Source organism: Zalophus californianus, chromosome X (assembly GCF_009762305.2).
Source record: "Zalophus californianus isolate mZalCal1 chromosome X, mZalCal1.pri.v2, whole genome shotgun sequence".
Taxonomy (NCBI): domain Eukaryota; kingdom Metazoa; phylum Chordata; class Mammalia; order Carnivora; family Otariidae; genus Zalophus; species Zalophus californianus.
Window position 1 is genome coordinate 2357568 of NC_045612.1, and position 20836 is coordinate 2378403.

A 20836-nucleotide genomic window follows, 5' to 3' on the forward strand; every position below is an offset into this window, starting at 1 on the left:
AGTGAGTATTTGTTTAGGATGAGAAGGAAATTCATGATAAACTTTAAAAGATGATGACTAAATCACCGAAATCCCAAAATAGTATGCGCGCACACACACACACACACACACACGCACACACGTATGTATGTGTATGTACATACATATACATATTTAGAGGCACCAACTCTGTGGTTGTACAATCTAAAGTGTGATGAAACAGAAATTCAAGGTGAAAGATGCAGTGGTTTTATTGTGAATCAAAACAGCTAACTCTTACAGATTTTACACACACACATCTCATGGCCACATGAACACAGAACATGGGCCTGTGAGTGACAGTTGACTCCCTCTAAGAATAAAAATGCACTTGGGTTCATGTTACACCTTTAGTGTTTATTTTCACAACAAGTTTTAAAAGTAAACTAGCTTTCCTGACATTTTTTTTTTCCCCCTCAAAAAAATGTTGTTTCAAGTTAGGAGAACGATTCATGGGCTTCAGAATTTATTACTTTTAGTTAGATACGTTTCACTGTATTCTGACAACAGCCATATTTAGCCAGATGGAGGATTTTCTGTTGCCCATTTCTGAGTTCCCAGGTCCTCGTCCATCTATTGCTCAAGCAGCCTGGAATGACCCACTAGCCTGCATTTATAACTGTTGGAGCCTGTCAGGGCTAGTCAATGAATAAGTCAAAAGAGAAAGCTTGCTTGGTAGGGGACAAATGACTGTGTTTTAGGGGACACAGGTCCGGAACACAGCACAGGCTTCCCTACGATTTGTGTCCCTTAGATGGGCTCCTAGCAGTGAGCTTGAATTCGTAGGTCTAAAAGAGCTAAACTGTGTGTATGATTACTCTCGTTGTCTTCCACATGGGGATAAACCACCATGTGTAAAGCATCCAGTCAGTTAGGAAGACAGCCGGGAGCCTGTCTGTTTTAGGAAACCACTTAGCCACCGAACAAGAGCTACTTCCCTAAGTGGAATCTTAGGGAAGCGAAGAGTTAACAGTCTTGCACAGGCTGACAAAATGTTTACTGCACGTTGAGATTTCGCTCATCCACTTGTGGGCTGCATGCAGACGACCCATTAACTTTGGATTCCAGACTGCTTTTCCAAGAGCCATTTGAAGGTAGTGACAGTGTATAGAAAACATCTCTGCTGTTGGCTTCACCCCTCAGGGCTATTTTTCCAAACAAATAAGCATGGCAGATCGAATTCAGGAATTATCTCAAGAAGGAATCCAATCATTTATACTGACGGGTCGCAAAAAGAATGAGAAATCCGTGTGAAGTTTCTGTGTAAACATCTATCTTAGATTTCAAGAAACGATTGTGGCTTAAGGTCTGACACCAGGGGTCTTTCATGTAAGAAAAGAACGCGCATCCTATATTAAAATATGAAGTACTGTCAAAAGCAACATTATGAAAACACCTGGACAGCTACGCATCCAAGCAAGTAGAGGGAAGTACCACTGTTTGCAGTATTTTAACAAAATTAGTTTGTGAAGCATTTGGGAACCAGCAGCGACGATGGCCGTGCTACCCGTAAGTGCTAGAGATCGCTCCAAAATGAATCCAGCGTGTTCCCGGGGTCTCAAATTTACAGAACATATTTACATGCCATAGGGAAGGGAAGGATCACACATTTCATACAGACAGGGCGGTGAGGGGTCTCCCTGCTAAAGTGCGGGCACAGGAGGAGTTATTTGGCTTTGGCCCTTGTTGCTGATCTCTTTCTCATTTCCTTTAGGATATTTTTATCAAATAGCTCTTTTTCCCGGTAACGCACGGGTGGCCCCTGTAGGTACTTTTGTTCTGCCTCCTTGTAACCTAATCCATCGAGTGCAGCAATTGAACAAATGATTGCTTCTGGCAGAAGAACTTCCAGAACAAAACTCACTTTGTCGTCCCTTGTCAGAGCCAGCGTGTTCTTGTCTATCTGTTTGTAGATTTCTTGCAAATGTCTTACCACGACATCCAACTGGTCTTCCTCCTCCAGGTACGTTTCAATGCAGATCACGTACCTGCTTGAATTCAGAAATGATGCCAGCCACCTGGACTCTTTCCTGCCTTTGACAATGTCCAGAAGATGGTGATCAGCTCCCTTTCTTTTCACGATGAAGTCCACGAGCTTCTGGTTGGCTCGGTCCCGAGCAGCCCTCATCCGGTCAGGGAGAATTTTCTTGCAGGGCCTCTTCCCGCCCAGGGAGGCCTCCTCTTCAGAATCTTCCAGGTCGGCATAATTCACCTTTGGGAAATCAATCTCCACATCCGCGTCTTGGATGGCTTTCCTGATTGGGTAACTGATGTCGGCAGCGTAATAGTCCAGGAAAGAGCCTCCAAAAGACCCGTGACTCAGCCCTTCTCTGTAGTGGGAAATCAGGGAGAAACACCAGTTCACACTTTGCTCGTACACTTTCCCGGCTCTCTTCATCAGTTTTTCTTTCTCTTTACAGTCCAGATGCTTTAATCTTCGAAGAGGAACTCGAATGCCACTCATTTCACCGTCCATGTTTGCCTCAATCAAAAGCACCCTTGCAGTCTGCTCTGTTTGGCTGACACTCTTTACCACCGCTGGCCAAAATGGGTGATTCTGAAATTTGAACCAGACCATCATTCCTCCTTCAATGGGACAAGGCTCCTGTGGAAAAGCCATGCTTGTCGGTTGTCCCATTTCCTTGCTGACGTCCTTTCTAATAGCAGTGGTGGGGTTAATAGCCTTTGAGTTGACGGAAGGCTGAAGTTCTCGCAGCCCTTTCTCAGACTCTGGTACCTGCAGCTTCCTTTTTCTGTTTGCCAGACGGAGTGAATAACGCAGCTTCAGGTTAGGGGCACTGGAGGATGCTGCCACACCTTCCAAGCCTGGCTTCCGGGGACCCTCTCCGTGGTCCTCGACATTCCCGGAGAAGGCAGAGCATTCGGAGGAGACGGCCAGGGTCTTTGGGTAGGTGTCCTGTGCCTCTTCTTTCAGCGCCTTGGGTACCGTGCGGTTGAACCCCGGTGGCAGAGATGGAAGGGCGCCTCCATCTTTAGCACCTGTGCCCTCCTCCTTGACTGGGCAACGCAAGGACCTAACTCTTGAGGTGTCCCTCTTTCCCTTGCCCTCTTTCTCGTAAGCGCCTTCTGAAAGTGACGGGAAGTTTGGGTACATGCTGGAGCTTTGTGAGGACTCCACTTGCATTTTCCTTGGAATGGGAGTGACGGTTCTGTGTGCCTGTGGTCGGCCACCGTCTGGGGCGTCCTCACTCTGTGAACATACCAGCAGCGATTTGAGTTTTTTGCTTTTCCTAAGACTCCTCAGTAAGCTCCCTTTGGGCTTCCGGTACTTTCTACGAGATCGCTTTTGTGGTCCCCTTGGGGACGGCTTAACGGTCTCTGGATCATCTGATGCTCTTGCTGGACCCAGATTTGCTCTCTCATTCAGAATCTCCAGTGCCACGGTAAGAGCGTTTCTGTAGGGCACTTCCTGTCCTGGCGGGACACTGGCCTTCGACTTGGCTATTAGCAAGGAGGTAATGTATTCAATTTGAGACTCATTTAGGATCTTTATGTCTGTGCTTTTCACTTTAATTTTCTCATCTACGGAGAGTATTTCAACTTTCAGAGAAAGTGCCCCTTTCCTCTTATTTTTCGGTGAGATCCTAGATCTGGACAAAACCTTTGCTGGCCAAAAATGGCCTTTCCAATTGCATAGGACATACTCAGCATCCATTATGATTTGAGTTTCCTCTCAAGAGGTAATTAACGGAGGTCGAGAGGTCTGGCCATCATGCCGGCAGGCATGGCGGGTCTTCCCTAAAACAATGTTGTGCACCACACCTTTTTGGCCTAGGACCGCAAAGGGCTTACAGCTTGCGTGGCCAGTCCTTCTTCACCCCAATCTCCCAGGGTCGCTGGAACTTGTGTTTTGAATGGACTATACTGGAGCATACTGGAATGTGGGAAAGGAAAAGAGGAAAAGTATTAGAAAAAAATTCCTTTTGTGAAGGTAGAAGAACATTGGTCAATGAGAATTGATAAGAGATAAAACAAAGAACTATAAAGAGTGTGTATCAGACAGGGGGTAAATACATGGGAAGTATCCGGGGGCGGGGGGGGGGGGCGGGGAGGGGGGAAGGCAGAAGATACCAGAGGAATTTTATTACTCTCCAAACCCAACTTCTTGCCCTGCTTGTTACTACTGCAGTACTAAAGAGCACCTGTGTGGGGAGGCGGGTGTCATTTTCCAGATCTCATTTGTGTTATTGGACATCCTGTGCCTTTTGGGCTCTCTGGGGCTCATCCTGGGGGAATGCTTCAGCTTTCATTTTCTGGGGGTGCCAGTGCCACCCTGTGCACCCCAGGAAGCCAGAGGTGATCTCCAGCCTACAGACACTGAACGTCAGCACAGTGTTGTGTTCCAAGGGCATGAGCTTAGAATCCAGAGGCTCACGAAGGTCATCATGGTGGTTACTGGAACCATCCTTCATAAGGATTGCCGCAGGCATGGGCCATTGGCTGTGACCTGCCCTTTTTCATTTCTCTATGGTGGCTTAAAAGGCTGTTTCCCCTGCCCCCAGCACATATTTGTGGAAAGAAGTGGCTGTAGAGTGAGGAGCGGAATAAACCACACCCCAAATGTCAACATGAAACGATTGCAAATGAAATGGTTAGTAAAATGGGAACGTCTTACAGAACACCACGGAGGTCAGGGGAGGCGAGGTTCTGTGAGCTGCATCTGTTGATTCACACACTCCAACTGCTTGTCCGGCAGGCCCTTTACTCTGCTCTGTGCTTCTGAAGTGCACGCTCCTTCCAGGGATCAAATGACAGCAAATGTAGATACTCAGGACCTACTACGTACCCCTAATGTTAATCTAGAAAATCAGAAAAGCAGATGGGAAATTAAGCCAAAGAAATGGGGATGGATTCATCATTTGCCCTTCCCCAACTCTGGAATGTAGCCCATTCTGGAACAGAAATGTTCGTTAAATCTCGTTTATAATGTAGACATGTCTATTTGCTTCCTTCTTTTGCTTTTCAAAGTTATTTCCACGTTAAGCTACTTAGTTAAGGCTAGTCCTCCTATTTCAGAACCGTGGGAACTACTGCTTTCATAATAGTCTTTTTTGTCTGTCTTGGATGCAGAGATTTCATAGTAGCAGCTTGTGTGTGTGTGTAACAAAAATGGGGTCTATAATATAAGTGTGTTTTGGTGTTTCTCAAGTAACATTAAATGGGTTTGTGGAGAAGATAAAATGGGTAGAATATATATATATATATATATATAGGAGGCAATACATTATAGAATGTACGTTATACATTATAGAACGTATAGGTAGAATACATACATACATATATATATATAAACACATATATATATATATATGGAGAGAGAGAGAGAGGTAGGAGGCAATACATTATAGATGCTTACTGTCAATGTGATGGTATATGGGCTCGTCACACATTTCCTATGCATCCATATACACATGCCTGCACATATTACCTAGGACTACATTTCTTCACTCAAGAGCATATTTGATCACTGTTTCATGTGAATGCTGATTTTTCACATCGTTTTTGTGAATCTCTTTACAATGTGGTTTCTCTGACATTTAAAAACTTTACTTAAATACATTTCAAACATTTAGATGTGTGTGACGCAGAAAATGCAATTGTTCTCTCAATCCCTCTCCCCACCCCCCAAGAAATACCCTGTTAATGGGTTCTACTTTTCTACATACACTGTTCAAATATGTATAATATAATTCACTTACAGATCTTAGCTCATCCATTATCAGTTTCAAATGATATGTTTCATAATACAAACTGTTATTTCCCTAACAAATGCATGTATGCACAACTTTGTTCACACGTACTCATAGGTATAATATGAACTGTATGATGACTAACTCTACCTACTTTGGGCATAGCCTGCGCAAACTTTTCCTTGCCAGAGTGTATGATCATGCAGGTATTGTGTCCTCCGCTTTAGAGAACTCAGTGTGCTGGCTCTCAGAACACAGGTGTGATGTGAGGACACAGAACAAAAGGGAGAAGGAAAAACAGGTGATTCAGCCAACCGCAGTCTCCCTGCAGCAGGACCTGCCAGCCCCTCATACAGAACAGGGAGTGCCTGAGTCACCTCAACTCCAACCAGATGGCTACCCCTCCCCAAGACACACAAACACACACACTCACAGGAATATACACACACCCAGGGTGATGACGTCAGCGACCCAAGATGCCTGATATTGGTGCATATAATCCATGCTTTCTGCTCTACACACGCATGCAAATGTTTCTGCTTGCAGGGCAGAATGTTATTTGCGGCTCCTTTCGGTTCCTTATTTTGAAAATACACATGGAAAATCTAAAATGCTGTTTGAAATTATAAAGTAGGAAAAATGTGACGCATCAGTAACCTGACCACCTAGGAGGAACGTTGACTGCAAATATATGGGTCCATAGACTCCAGCATTTTTTATTCTGTTTATACGTATTTTCTTGAAGATATTAAAAAGGTTTTAAAGCCATACCCCACCTATTTGGATATTCTCTCCTATTCACATTTGTGTACACCTGTTCAACTATGAAACACTTTAATGGAGGAACTTTCAGCGGACAACCAAAATATCAATGGCAGTTACTTTTCCGATTACCAAGGCAATGCATCCTTGAGAGAGGCAATCAGAAGGGAAGGGCGTTAAATGAAAATGTTAAATCCCAAATGGCCGCCTCACCGTACGCTTTGGCCCGTTGTCCAAATGGCTTCCATTAAGGGTTGGTACATAATGTTGCAGATGATTTCCTCTTTATCTTTCGTACTAACAAGAGCACAGCTCTCTTCTTTCCCTCCAAAGATGCATACAGGTGGATGTATAGACAGACAGAGGACAGAGGGATAGAGCTAATGATGTGTAAATGTTGATCCTCTTTTGCACACCGGGAACAATGTATTAAAATGCCTTAAAAATAGAACCTTGAATGATACTAAAGTCACTTTTAAAGTAACCCCCAATCCTCAGAGGGCTTGGATATGAAAATGTATCTAGAATTTTAGTTTACAGTATCAAACAAGACTGCCCATAAAATAAAATAATAAAATCAAATAAAACAAATAGAATAAATCCCAGGGACGCCTGGGTGGCTCGGTCAGTTAAGTGTCTGCCTTCGGCTCAGGTCATGATCCCAGGATCCTGGGATTGAGTCCTGCATCTGGGCTCCTAGCTCAGCAGGGAGCCTGCTTCTCCCTCTCCCTCTGCCCTCCCCCTGCTTGTGTGTGTGCGCGCGTGCGCACACACACACACACACACACACACACGCTCACTCTCTCTCTCGCTCTCTCCCTCTCACAAATAAATGAATAAAAATCTTTAAAAAAAAAAAAAACAAAAAACCCCAGAAGGGTTAGCTTCAACACCAGGACAGTGTGGGCTGATAGTAGTGTGAAAGCATATAGTAAACAAAAACTTTTCCCAATGTATCCAAAGTGCAATGTCAATTTTTGTCTCTCAAGCTTTCTTTAAAATCTCAACACTAGAATGTAACCACGTGAGACCAGGACTTTTTATTTATCATATTCACTGTGATGTGTCCAATACCTAAAGCAGTGCAAGAAACCTCGTCGGCGCTCAACAAGTATTTGCTGAATGAATGGGATAGGGAGATTCTCACCTTATTCTTAGGTGAAAATTCCATCTGACCCCAAGTTGTTCTGGTCTTGGTCACATAATAGCAATTTTAATTTTGTAATAAAATCTCAAGGCTCAATTTCGTCATGAGGATGCCCAGTCTCAGGTAATAATTAAAATCCTAGCTTGGTGGGCGCCTGGGTGGCTCAGTCAGTTGGGCATCTGCCTTCGGCTCGGGTCGTGATCCCAGGAGCCTGGGATCAAGTCCTGCATTGGGCCCCCTGCTCAGCGGCGAGTCTGCTTCTCCTTCTCCTTCTGCCCCTTGCCCCCCTCCCCCACTTGTGCTCTCTCTCTCTCTCTCTCTCTCAAATAAATAAATATTAAAACAAAAACCCAGAAGGGGAATGGTATAAATAGCAACTCTGCAATTTATAACTTCACAGTCAATTCCAGACCATCATGAAATAGAACCCTCAGATGGATCAGCTTCAACTTTTAAGTCCTGGTATAACTTTCGTTCTATTCCATTTGCTCTTTGGTTAAGGCATGAAAGAACTTTTACAGTAAAATCCGCTGGTCCATCTTGCATGGAATGGTCCTTTTGTAGTGCTTCTAAAATAGTCCTATTTTTTTCAGCCCCACATGTGTGTGTGTGAGGCAACATATTCTCCATATACTTCAAACAAACCAACACAATTTAACAGACTGAATAAGGAAGCAGATGGAATACAGCTATCTTCTATGAAGCCAGACATTAACAAGACTTGCAAAAATGTAAAGCAATGCCACTCCTCTTATACCATTTAAAAATTTTTTGAATATAGTTATTTTCTCTTTTTAACGTCACTACCAATCCCATTAGAATATAGTTATTTGCATAAAAATGTTATTGTGTTCACATATAATGATTTTATTTTAAATGAATTAATAAAAATTTGAAAATTAAAACAAAATGAATGAAAGAACTTGATGGCAACGAGTCTTTATTTCTCCAATCAACGGCCATGAGTTTTGGAAGAATTATTTTGGAAGCTTTATTCCTTAACTCTTTTCCCCAGTGAGGGCTGTAATCACTTCCAAAGAAAGAAGAAGACAATACTCTGAAGGTATTGTCTCAAAATAAGGGCACTTTCCCTGATATGACTCCCGTAACCACCCCCCCCCACGCCCCACTCCCCAGAGGCAGGAGTTCTCTCATCTTTACCCCAACACCCCTTCATCCCTTCCCTGCAATTACTGCTTATTTATTGGAGTTTTTTTGTTTTGTTTTGTTTTGTTTTTTTGAGAGGGAGCAGGGAGGGAGGGGCATAGGGAGAGGGAGAGAGAAAATCTTAAGAGCAGGCTCCACGCCTAGGGTGGAGCCCAAGGCAGGGCTCAGTCTCATGACTCTGAGATCACGACCTGAGCTGAAATCCAGAGTGGGAAGCTCCACCGGCTGAGCCACCCAGGCACCCCTCGGAGCTTCTTTTTTTTTTTTTCTTTTAAAGATTTTATTTATTTATTTGAGAGAGAGAGAGCGTGCACGAGCAGGTGGAGGAGCAGAGGAAAAAGCAGACTCCCCACTGATCAGGGAGCCCAACACAGGGCGCGATCCCAGGACCCTGGGATCATGACCTGAGCCGAAGGCAGACACGCCTAACCGACTGAGGCACCCAGGCGCCCCGTCCCCCTTGGAGTTTCTTTTAAGCTGTAGGTCTTGTGACTTTAAACTGTCCCCAAAACACGTATTTCCATAAATGGACAAGTTGGCAGTTCCCCCTTTTTATTATAAAGGCACATTTTATGTAATTTCAGTTGTAAAAGAAAATACATTCTCGCCTATGTTTGCACCTTTCCAGTGCCAGATGAATTCAGCACGAACTTTCACATGTAAACGTTCTTAAGTTTTCGTTGGGTTTGAGTTCCATTTGTAGAATAACTGAATGGGAACTGATATCTTGAAAGCTTTCCCTTATGTTGTTCACTAGTTTCATAAACTCAGAAAGGTCATGCCTACTTGGAAATGCGGGCCAGTTTTGTACAAACATTTAAATGGCAAATATTACAAACTGAAAAGTCATCAACTGTCCTCGGTCTTCTCAAAGAAGTGAAAAAATTAGACTTGCCTCTCAGCTACAAATGATCAGCTACGACACTAAATACACATACACCTTCAAATTGCCAAGCTCTGCCTCCTCATTTTTCCTTAACAAAGAAGGAACCACAGCAGCTACTCCTGCAGGCACACACCACCAAGAGCTATCTAGCTACTCAGAGAAGGAGGAACATGAGTGCTTGAGCAAAGAACTATGCAAAGGTCAGGGTTTCCCTCGGGGCCTTATTTTAAGACTAGAGTGACTTCTCTCCCATGCCTTTCGCAAACTCAGGTGGTTTCTCCCATCAAGTAGGCCACCTTTCTTCCAAAGATGCTCTGTTACCCCTGCAGTCCCTATTACCTGCCACAAGGAGACCTCCGCTACCGTCTATAACACTATTGAAATCATGCACGGCATTAGGGTTGAAAAAGTCAAGGACAGCCCCCTCTTTCCTGCAGGCGAGACCTCCATAGCTACTAATAGCCAGGCGAGCGGACAAGGTGTGTATTTCAGAACGTATTGATTTCCCTGTGTCGTGTGCAGGGGGAAAAAAGCTGCCCTCGTTCACAAGATAAGTCGCTGCATTGTAGGTTGTCACAACAACGCTGGATGTATGCCAGATGCTTGCTACCCATGGGGAAAGACTCACAAACCTATGATCTAAGCCAACAAGGGCATGTTATGTCTCCAACACAAAGACTGATGCAGACCTTCATGTACTGACTCAGGGGGGAAAAAAAAAAATTCAGACACAAAACATCTAACTAGAGACCAATTAAGTACAAATAATACGCTTTACATGAAGCACACATTCACATGGAGAGCAACGGTATATACTTCATCTTGGGATACAAAAAAACATGTCAATGCAAGAGAAAAGTCTAGAATGGTCAACAGAAATGTCCCATGGCATCGTTCCACTGAAAAGAGAAGAAGAAAAAGGATGGAAGTGTGTGACGAGTGAGGGTAGACATCATCATTTTTCAAATGTTTTAAAATGTTACAGGGAGGACACATTGACGTGTTCATAGGCACCAAAAACCTTACTTTACGAAGATTCTAAGGAGATATGAAATGAAATACTGGACGTAAGTGAACAAAAGAGAAGCCGAGCAAAAACGGTAGCCTACCATTGCATAGAAAGCAACGAGAATAGACTAGAAATGTCCTTGAGGTATATTTTATATTGATCAAAGGAAATAGTCATTATTAAATTGTATATATTTAAACACATAAGAGATATCGTATTGCAGTCCAGGAAGAGAGAAGGGCTGCTGAATGTATGAAGGAACAATAGCCAACAATGTTCCAAAGTAAAGAAAAATATCAGGTGGTATACTGACGTGCCAAACTGCAAGCGTCATACATTTCCTCCCCCCCCACTCCCCCCGCCCCCCCCCCCCCCCCCGCACACACGAAAACACACATACAAACGGGTCTAGGCTCATCATGGTAAAACTTCTAGAAACCAAAGGGAAAAGAACTGCCTTAAAAGCAAAGAGGGAAAAACAAACATGACTAATAAGCCATATTCTCTTATTATTTTAATTAGAGCTTGACAGAATTATTTGGAGACCAAAAAAGAAAAAGAAAAAGGAAAAGAAAAAATAAAGACAAAAAGGCACAATGAGACAAGAGTGCCATGACAGGAGGTGTAGGCACTTGTAGTTCTGGAGAAACCAAGGGACGATATGGTGGTTCTGGGAAGCCATGACCTCTGAGGAGGAGACCTCAGAGCTTGGGCTCAGACTTTGTCTTTTAGAGATGTTTCTTAGTTCGTGTGTGTGTCAGCTACTCGGGGTGAGCACAATATTATCCCTTAGGTTACACAAAGTAACATCAGATCTTCCAATCCTACCCACTTGCCTCATTTGCGGACTTCAAATTTTCCCTCGCCTGTCGTCCGCACAGTAACTTCCCTATACGTAGGTGTAAATGAGTAAACTTACATCTTTAAGGGTTCATGGGACAGTCGTTAAGCAGAGGTACACGGTGAGAAATATTTGGGGATCTCTGCTTTCAAGAACTCAGGTAACAATGTCCTCGTGCAGTGGTGTCACGTCAGGACAGCAAAACGGGGCTGGGGTATGACAGGTTATTCAATCACCTTAGCCCCCCACAAGAGGAGCTGCCGTCCTCTCTTATAAAACAAGGAGGGATCAGAGCTCTTTAAACTAAAGACCGCACACCGGGAACACACAAACGCGCGCACACGCACACGCACAACACACACACGCACAACACACACACGACTCACATTGATAGCAGACACCGGCTAGTCTCGATGTTTCTACAGTTACTCCATCTCTCCAGTCTGTAAATATCCTTGTTAAATGTTTCTGCCTCCAGGAAAGAATGGCTTACCCCAGTTGTCATGGAAACCAGAATGTCATCAAAACATTCTCCCTGTTGTTAGCTTTCTATGGAAACCAGGAAGTACTAATACATCCTCAGATGCAGAGCATTGATCTCACTCTGTCAGTTACACCCTGACCAATCCAGTGAATGAATGAGTGAGTGAATGAATGAATGAAATATTAGAGACAATACCCAGTGTTCTCAGAAAAGGCATGGAGGGCAGGGGAGTTTTCGCAAAATGGATTATGGAGGAAATGAAGTAGAAATAGATAACAGCTTCTGTTTTCCCGTCACACGTGTGCGTGCGCGTACACACACACACACACACACACACACACACACACACACACACACCCCACTGAGGATCCGGGTCCTGTGAAGGACCTCCTTTGAACCTGCCAGGACACATGAGGCCAGGTGTGTTTGTGTAGGTGGGACCCAAGGACTCTCAGTCCATTTAAAATGACCCAAGAGGAGAAAAAGTGTGGGGCTAGAGGACCTGGATGTCAGGGGAAGGCAAACTAGAAACTCAGGTTGCAGTAGGACCAAATGACCCTGAGTCTACACGGGGACAAATATGTATTGACAGGGTTTTCAGGACACCAGTGGTTCCTGAGAAGAGAGACAACGCCCCAAAATGTCCTTGATCTAGGACAATAGGGAGATAGAGATGAACCTCTCACATTTGGGATCTGTGCTCAGCATGGACTGCTGCAACCACACTGACAATGAATACTATGCTCGGAGATAGGGCTCCTATCATCAGGGCACACAGCACACACTTCCTCTCTCATAGTCCTTTACGTTAGGGGACAGAGCTGCCCTGTGATGCAGCTCTTCCTCCTGTTAATGGGCTCCCGGCAGCTCTTCTGTGGCCAGTCCTGGGCAGTGATGTGCTGGAAACGGGCCTTTGGGAGGGGAGAGTGCAGTTCCAATTTCCAGGGTTTTCCTATTTCCATGAGGTAAAGACTCCCATTTTGGCCGACTTCAAGCCACTGACATGATGTCACTGAAGGCTGATTTGGCACGTGATGCCCCAGATCAGCCCTCATGAGGTGATGGTTCCGGACAAACCCGGCACAGCCCTGGACCCCAGATTCTGGAGCAAGACAAAGCCCTCCCATTCTATACGCAAGCCAAGAGAGAAGGGCAAGCTGGACTTTCATAGAACTGTGCCAACTGAATGAAGGCTTTCACCAGGTTCTTAGCGTAGAGGAGAGGGAGAGAGATACCAAGACCCCCCACGTAGCCTATGTAGGTTTTGGGGAGGGAAAATAGTGGGGTGCATCCATGGTCGATCTTTTCAAATCAGAGATGCTTTCTGAAAGACCGATGCGGGTTTGAGTCTCAGCTCTGCCTCTCCTCAGCTGTGTGACTTTCACACTGCGCCCTTAGCATCTCTGTTCCTTAGTCTCCTTTTTTTTTTTTTTTTTTTTTTTTTTTTTGGTCAAATCAGCTAATAGTGTCTCTGCTCTCAAAGGGTTGATTGAACCTCAGGAAGGAACAGTAGACTTCGGCAGTGCCCAGTGGTTCGTTCTGGGAGAGCTGGGGGGTGGTCCCTGAGAATCCTCTGGAGGACCAATGAGGTCTTCTTCTCCCTACTCAGTATCAGTGAATCTGGATTGCTTGGTTGCCTTTCCATTGAGACAACAGATTGTAAGAGGTGAAGTGAAGAGGCAGGTAAGAAAACCCAGGTCTTTCCTACTCAGGTAGGTATTAAATAGATTTGCAAAGATAGAAAACAATACCATACTTTTAATACTTGGTTTTCAAAAATGTAGTATTTTTTTTCCCCATGAAGCGTATTTACATGTAAGCCATAATGGGCTTAATATCATTTTTAAATGAATACATTAAAATGGAACGGCCTAGGTTTTGTTTTGTTTTGTAGTTTTTTTCAAAATACTTCAACATTTTGTTACAGTGGTCTAAGAAGCATTATCTTTAATTAAGATATTTTTTTATTGCTGGGTCATAGGGTAGCTCTATTTTTAATGTTTTCAGGCACCTCCACCCTGTTTTCCAAAGTGGCTGTACCAACTTGCATTCCCACCCCAAAGACAGAGATGTAGCGAAAAGAAGGGCCACACGCACCCCAGCGTTCATAGCAGCAATGTCCGCAGTAGCCAAACTGTGGAAAGAGCCGAGATGCCCCTCAGCAGATGAGTGGGTCAAGAAGATGCGGTCCATACCTACAAGTGGAATATGACTCAGCCCTCAGAAAGGATGAACACCCGACTTTTACATCCGCATGGATGGGACCAGAGGAGAGGATGCTCAGTGAAATAAGTCAAGCAGAGAAAAACCATTATCACATGGTTTCACTTATTTGTGGAACGTGAGGAAGAGCACGGAGGACATCAGGAGAAGGAAGGGAAAAATGAAGGGGGGGGGCGGGAATCGGAGGGGGAGACGAACCAGGAGAGACTGTGGACTCTGAGAAACAGACTGAGGGTTCTAGAGGGGAGGGGGGAGGGGGGAGGGGGGAGGGGTTAGCCCGGTGATGGGTATTCAGGAGGGCACGTTCTGCACGGGGCACTGGGTGTTATACGAAAACGATGGATCGTGGATCACCACATCAAAGACTAATGATGTAGTGTGTGGTGACTGATATAATAAAATAAAATTGCAAGAATAAAAATAAAGCATACCATCCAGTGGCATTGAGTAAATCTGCCATGTTGTGAAACCGTCACCTCTATCTTCTTAACAAAACAGTTTCGTAAGTTCTAAAGGAAATCTCCTACCCATCTTATACCCAGTCACTCCTCACTCCCACCTGCCCCCAGCCCTTGGCAACCACAACTCTACTTTCTGTCTTTATGGCTTGGCTTATTCTGAATATTTCATGGGAATGGAATCACACAATATGTAACCTTTTGTGTGTGGCTTTTTACACATAGAATAATGATTTTAAGGTCCATCTACATTGCAAGGTTCCCTTTTATGTCTGCATAATAGTCTGTTGTATGGATATTCCACCTTAGGTTTATCCCATTCATCTGTTGATAGAAATTTGGGTTGCTTCCACTTTTGCCTGTTTTGAACAGTGCTACTGTGACCACACATGTTCATGTGTTTTTTGAATGCCTGTTTTAAATTGGGGGGTGGGGTGGGGATCTCTCTGCGCCATCATATGCTAATTATATGTTTAAGCTTTTGAGGAACCACCAAACTGTTTTTACTTCTTTTTATTTTTTTAAAGATTTTATTTATTTGAAAGAGAGAGAGAGAGCACGAGCACAAGCAGGGGGAGATGGCAGGGAGAGAGAGAGAGAGAGAGAGAGAGAGGGAAGAGCAGGCTCCCCACCGAGCAGGGAGCCCACCACGGGGCTCGATCCCAGGACCCCGAGATCATGACCTGAGCCAAAGGCAGATGCTTAACCGCCTGAGCCACCCAGGCGCCCCTCACCAAACTGTTTTTACCAGTGGCTGTACCACTTTAAGTTCCCACCAGCCGTGTATAAGGCTTCCAACTTCCCCCACGCGCTCAACAGCAATTTGCTATTTTCCCCCTGATGTTAGACATCCTAATGGGTGTTAGCAGCTATTGTTAGGTTTTGATTTGCAATTCCCAATGACTAATGATGTTGAGCATATTATCATGTGACTGATGGCCGTTTGTACATCTTCCTTGGAGAAATACGTATTCAGATCCCTTTCCCATTTTTATTGTTTGCTTTGCCATTTGGTTGGAGTTGTGAGGGTTCTTTACATAACCTGGTTACTAGACTCTCCCTAGACATATGATTTGCCAGTGTTTTCTCCCGTCTTGTAGGATATCTTTTCTCTCTCTCTGTCAAGGGTGTCTTTTAATGCAAAAAGACTTTCATTTTGATGAAGGCCAACTTACCTATTTTTTTTTTTCTTTTGTTGCTTTTGGTCTAATATTTAAGAAGTCCAAGGTCACAAAGGTTTACTACTGTGTTTTATTCTAAGAGTTGTATAATTTTAGCTCTTATATTTAGGCTTTCTGTGTATGGTGTGACTATAGTGTCCAACTTCATTGATTGGTATGTGGATATACCATTGTCCCAGAGGCACTTGTTGAAGAGGCTAGCCTTTTACCCCTCCCCGCCCCCCTCCCCCGGCACTGGACGGTCATCGTCAGCCATCCCTCATCCAACACACTGGTGTGCTTACAAGAGCCAATGAAATGCTGAGCAGTATAAGGAAGGGAATTAGAAGTAAAACATAAATCATCCGCTTAGCATTAGCCTGTGAACTCGAAGTAGTCAGTAGGAAAGTGGGATTGCACTGAATGAGATATTGAAGCTTTGCTTCCAAATCTTAGATGAAAGAAGTAAAATGTGTGATTAAAAACAGGAAAAAAAAAAAAAAAAAAGAAACCCCAGAGCTGGTAGCAAATTAAGGCAGGTACAAAAGAGTGCAATGTTGAAAGAAGCTAATATGCGGGGAAGAGGGAGAGAGAGGAAGGGAGAGGGACGTAAGCAGATAGGATCCCCCAATTTCCAACTGTAGGGTAGGTCTCGGTAGTGGAATGAAGTATGAATTTCACTTCCTCCGTAGATTGTATATTTTGTAAAAATTATTCTACCGTGAATATTTATTGCTTTTATAATTAGAAGAAAGACTTAACAGTAGAACTTAACTAAGAGCGCTCTGTATTAAATTATTTTTGGAAAGTGGGATGTTCCCTATTAGCTAACCTCTGGAAGGATGATTTGAAAATTCATGAAATCCTCCTGGCACCGGTGTAAGAAATCAAAACGTGGTGTAATGATCTAGAGATGGGGGATTCATCCAATTCCTGTGTTTTCGTGTAGTCGGATGACAATTGAGATGCATCAATTTGATTTCCCCTTAACAATTTAATACAGGGGCGCCTGGGTGGCTCAGTTGGTTAAGCGACTGCCTTCGGCTCAGGTCATGATCCTGGAGTCCCGGGATCGAGTCCCACGTCGGGCTCCCTGCTCAGCGGGGAGTCTGCTTCTCCCTCGGACCCTCTTCCCTCTCGTGCTTTCTATCTCTCATTCTCTCTCTCAAATAAATAAAATCTTAAAAAAAAATTAATACAGACAAGTTCAAGTTTGGTGTTAGAAAAGTCAAAAGACGGGTATTAAGGAGGGCACGTACTGCATGGGGCACTGGGTGTTATACGAAAACAATGAACCGTGGATCACCACATCAAAAACTAATGATGTGTTGTGTGGTGACTAACATACCATAATAAAATAAAATTAAAAAAAAAAAAGATGTTACGACTCAGTCTTGGTTATTCGTGGAGCAGATACTCCACTCATGTCCTTTGTTCCAATTTCCTTCCTGTTTTTCAGATTTTTTAACAGTTAGTTCTAACAACCATGGACTGCATTTGCAAAACACAGTGGTGTTTTGAAGCCACCAGATGGAGATGTTGAGCTGCCATTGTTAATGACAGTCAGGTCCTCCTTGAGGAATAGAGTGGTTCCAACTTTGGTGGGGTTGAGATCAACCTGGAGCATTTATTTAAAATGCAGATTCCGGGTTGGTACGGCCACTTTGGAAAACAGTGTGGAGGTTCCTCAAAAAATTAAAAATAGAGCTACCCTATGACCCAGCAACTGCACTCCTGGGTGTTTACCCCAAAGACACAGATGTAGCGAAAAGAAGGGCCACACGCACCCCAACGTTCATAGCAGCAACGTCCGCAGTAGCCAAACTGTGGAAAGAGCCGAGATGCCCTTCAGCAGATGAGTGGATCAAGAAGATGCGGTCCATACCTACAAGTGGAATATGACTCAGCCCTCAGAAAGGATGAACACCCAACTTTTACATCCACGTGGATGGGACTGGAGAAGATGATGCTCAGCGAGACAAGTCAAGCAGAGAAAGACCATTATCACATGGTTTCACTTATTTGTGGAACATGAGGAAGAGCACGGAGGACATCGGGAGAAGGAAGGGAGAAATGAAGGGGGTGGAATCGGAGGGGGAGACGAACCAGGAGAGACTCTGGACTCTGAGAAACAAACTGAGGGTTTTAGAGGGGAGAGGGTGGTGGGGGGATGGGTTAGCCCGGTGATGGGCATGAAGGAGGGCACGCGCTGCACGGAGCCCTGGGTGTTATACGCAAACGATGGATCGTGGATCACCACATCAAAAACTAACGACGTACTGTATGGTGACTAGCCTAACATAATAAAATAAAATTTAAAAAGAAAATGTAAAATCTTTTTTTAGATTATAAAATCACCTGCCTATTTTTGTACTTAAAAAGTTATGTACAGTTTAATGGACAGCTTTACTAATATTTGTCAGACGAGAACCTTTAATAAAAGATGTGAGTTGAATTTCTAAAAAAAAAAAGTAAGACATTTCCAGAATGAAAGTGGATAACAGGAGAGTATGCAGTTATGGAGACCAAAGGAGAACAAAGAGAATGGAAGGAAAAAAAGAAGAGAGGGGTCAACCAGGCTGCACACAGTTTTTTTGGTTTGTTTTTTTTTTTTTTTTTTTTTTGCTTTTATTCAAACATCTGTCGTCTTCTCTGACTTCTTTTGGAGAAATACCGCCTTAAAGAATAAGAATGCCCTTGTGACATTTGACGACGTACCGTAAATAATTCGTATACTTGAAATATATATTTCCCATCCCCAGCCCACATCGGTTAATGAAATGTCATATTTAACCCTGATGATGAAAATATTCGTTTTTTTTTATGCTTTGAATTATACAGCAGGCACTGGTTTGCATTCGGTGTTTGATATTCAGGAAATTGCCTACCAGTGACTAAAAAAGTGGCCATAATAACGGCAATATAATAATTATTATAACATAATCACAATGATATAGAATTAGTTATGAACATTAATATCATTATACTGTTATTAATATTTGAGTGCTCGCTTTCTGTTATTGAGTGCCCATAAGGGTTTTTGTGCTTTATGTTGCTTAATTTCATCCAAAATGTTATGAGACAAATACTACCGTTGTGCCTTTAAGGTAGTGAGAAAGTCAGCGAGGCTTAGGGAAGTCAAGAAATTAGTTCGGTGTCTCACAGCCCATAAGTGGGACAGCCTCGTTTAATTTCATGCTGGACTTTCAGTTCATGCTTTGAGCATTTTTGTGAGTTTCCCTTTAAGAAAACCCAGTGTGGTCAGGTTTTACATTAATTTTAGAAAGGCACCGGTTGCAGGGACTCCCAGCTCACCACCTAAATCCTTGCGCGCCTCTTCTTCCTGGGCCCCCAACCTAGGCATCATTTCCCGGCTTTCCTTGCTGTTAGACAGGACTACTGTGTGACCGAGATCCAGGCAACGGGATGTCAGCGGAAACGATGGGCGCCACTGCCAGCCCTAACTCGTAAAAACCTCACACCTGGTGCGCCTCTCTGCTCTTTTCCCCTTCTAGCAAACTGCAGAGCAGGCCACCTCCGGGGCAAGCGTGGAAGCCACATGCTGGACGTGGCAGACTTTCTGACAGCCTGGGTCCCTGTAGAAGCGCATGGATAATGCCCACCAGGAGGACATATCCGCTTTCCCGGAAGTGTTACAGGAGAGATGAACGAGGTGGTTTTGAATCATTATACACGTGTGGGTTTGGATGTTACGGTGATAGTCTACCACACCTGATACAAGTTGGGTAAAAATAAATTTCAGGTACGTACTGCTCTATCATTGTGCATTGCATTTTACTGCATTTTGAATAGTGGCTCAGACAAATACCTTTATTCCAGGTAACACACGGTAGGGATACATAATTCAGGGCTGGTACCACAGCTCAAGGAGCCAGGATCTTCTTTCTTCTTGTCCCTCTATCCCTGAACTGTGGCTTTTGTCTCCAAGGACCCAGGCGTTGGATCTGTACTGCTGGCAAGACAAAGGGGAAAGCTCAAAGGGGGAAACCAGCTGCGTCTTTCCAGTTCACGAAGCTCTCCTAGGAGTGCCACCAGTGTCATCTGGGACAAGCATCATGGCCACCGCAGGAGCTGGACCGGGCCATGTGCTCACCTCTGTATGCAGCGGGGTCAAGGTTCTGTTAGTCAGGATGAAAGGGTGAAGGATGGAATGCTTAGGTAGGTACAGGACCCACCACAGCACTTACCTTACACTGCCTTTATTAATTACCCCAATCCCTTGTGGGAGCTTCTTACAAATTCCAGATTCCCGTCCTCGTGCCAGCCATAAAGAATCAGAATGTCCCTGAAAATTTGGAACCCGAAAGTAGTTGTTGAGCTACTGATCTTTGCTCTACCGAGGATAACCCCTCTTCCTTGTCACCTGGTCTGATCTGCACGAACTCTTCGGTGGGTTTGTCATTTCATAACGTTTAGGTGCACTCCGAAATGTCAAAGATAGCACCTTCCTCGATCAACTTGTTTTGAACTTTACATCGGAAACAACAACTTTGTAAAAGGACTTCCACGTCTACAGGGACACTCTTCGAACCATTTTCTGTATTACTGGAAGAGACAAACACTGCTAGAGATCATGATTTACAGCTGAAGATGTGGTTTATTCCCAGAGCGGCAAAGGGACACTAAACAGTGACAGGCGAGGGCCAGGGGAGAGCAATGGGTCAAAATACCAAAGGTCTGGTCCTAGCTCTCCTGGGCCGCTCTGCAAACTTGGGTAAACGTTTCTGCTCCTTGGTCCCCGTCCTCTTAAATTATAAACTGGCCTTACACTAATTCATCTTCCAGAGGGTTATTAAGATAATTGAGTCGGGGGTATGTATACTTTCAAAGGGCAGTAAAGCTCACAGAAATGTTGTTTTTGTTTATGGGCAAACAGTGACCAATAGGAATTGTAAGCTCCAAATCTGGCTGGTAGAATTATACAGGTTTCCCGCATGGTCAGAGTGAGG

General features: G+C 44.1%; 1 protein-coding gene across 2 annotated transcripts; it reads right to left on the minus strand.

Moving 5' to 3' along the window:
* Window positions 1-258: 258 nt before the first annotated feature.
* LOC118356581 (PWWP domain-containing DNA repair factor 3B-like) lies at window positions 259-20705 on the minus strand. 2 transcript variants are annotated; one of them, XM_035725803.1, is made up of 3 exons: window positions 11928-12038; window positions 4655-4838; window positions 259-3913 (listed from the first exon to the last, which is right to left on the minus strand). In XM_035725803.1, exon 3 carries the CDS (start codon window positions 3692-3694, stop codon window positions 1685-1687), a length of 2010 nt encoding a protein of 669 aa, XP_035581696.1. In that variant the 5' UTR covers window positions 3695-3913; window positions 4655-4838; window positions 11928-12038; the 3' UTR covers window positions 259-1684. The 2 variants fall into 2 exon arrangements, with proteins under 2 accessions (XP_035581696.1, XP_035581697.1); XM_035725804.1 differs by lacking the exon at window positions 11928-12038 and adding an exon at window positions 19696-20705 and having other exon boundaries at window positions 259-4838.
* Between the last annotated feature and the right edge of the window lie 131 nt (window positions 20706-20836).

Excerpts from the sequence above, each read along its gene's own strand:
- LOC118356581 (XM_035725804.1), bottom strand. The coding sequence starts at position 3,694 with ATGGATGCTGAGTATGTCCTATGCAATTGGAAAGGCCATTTTTGGCCA.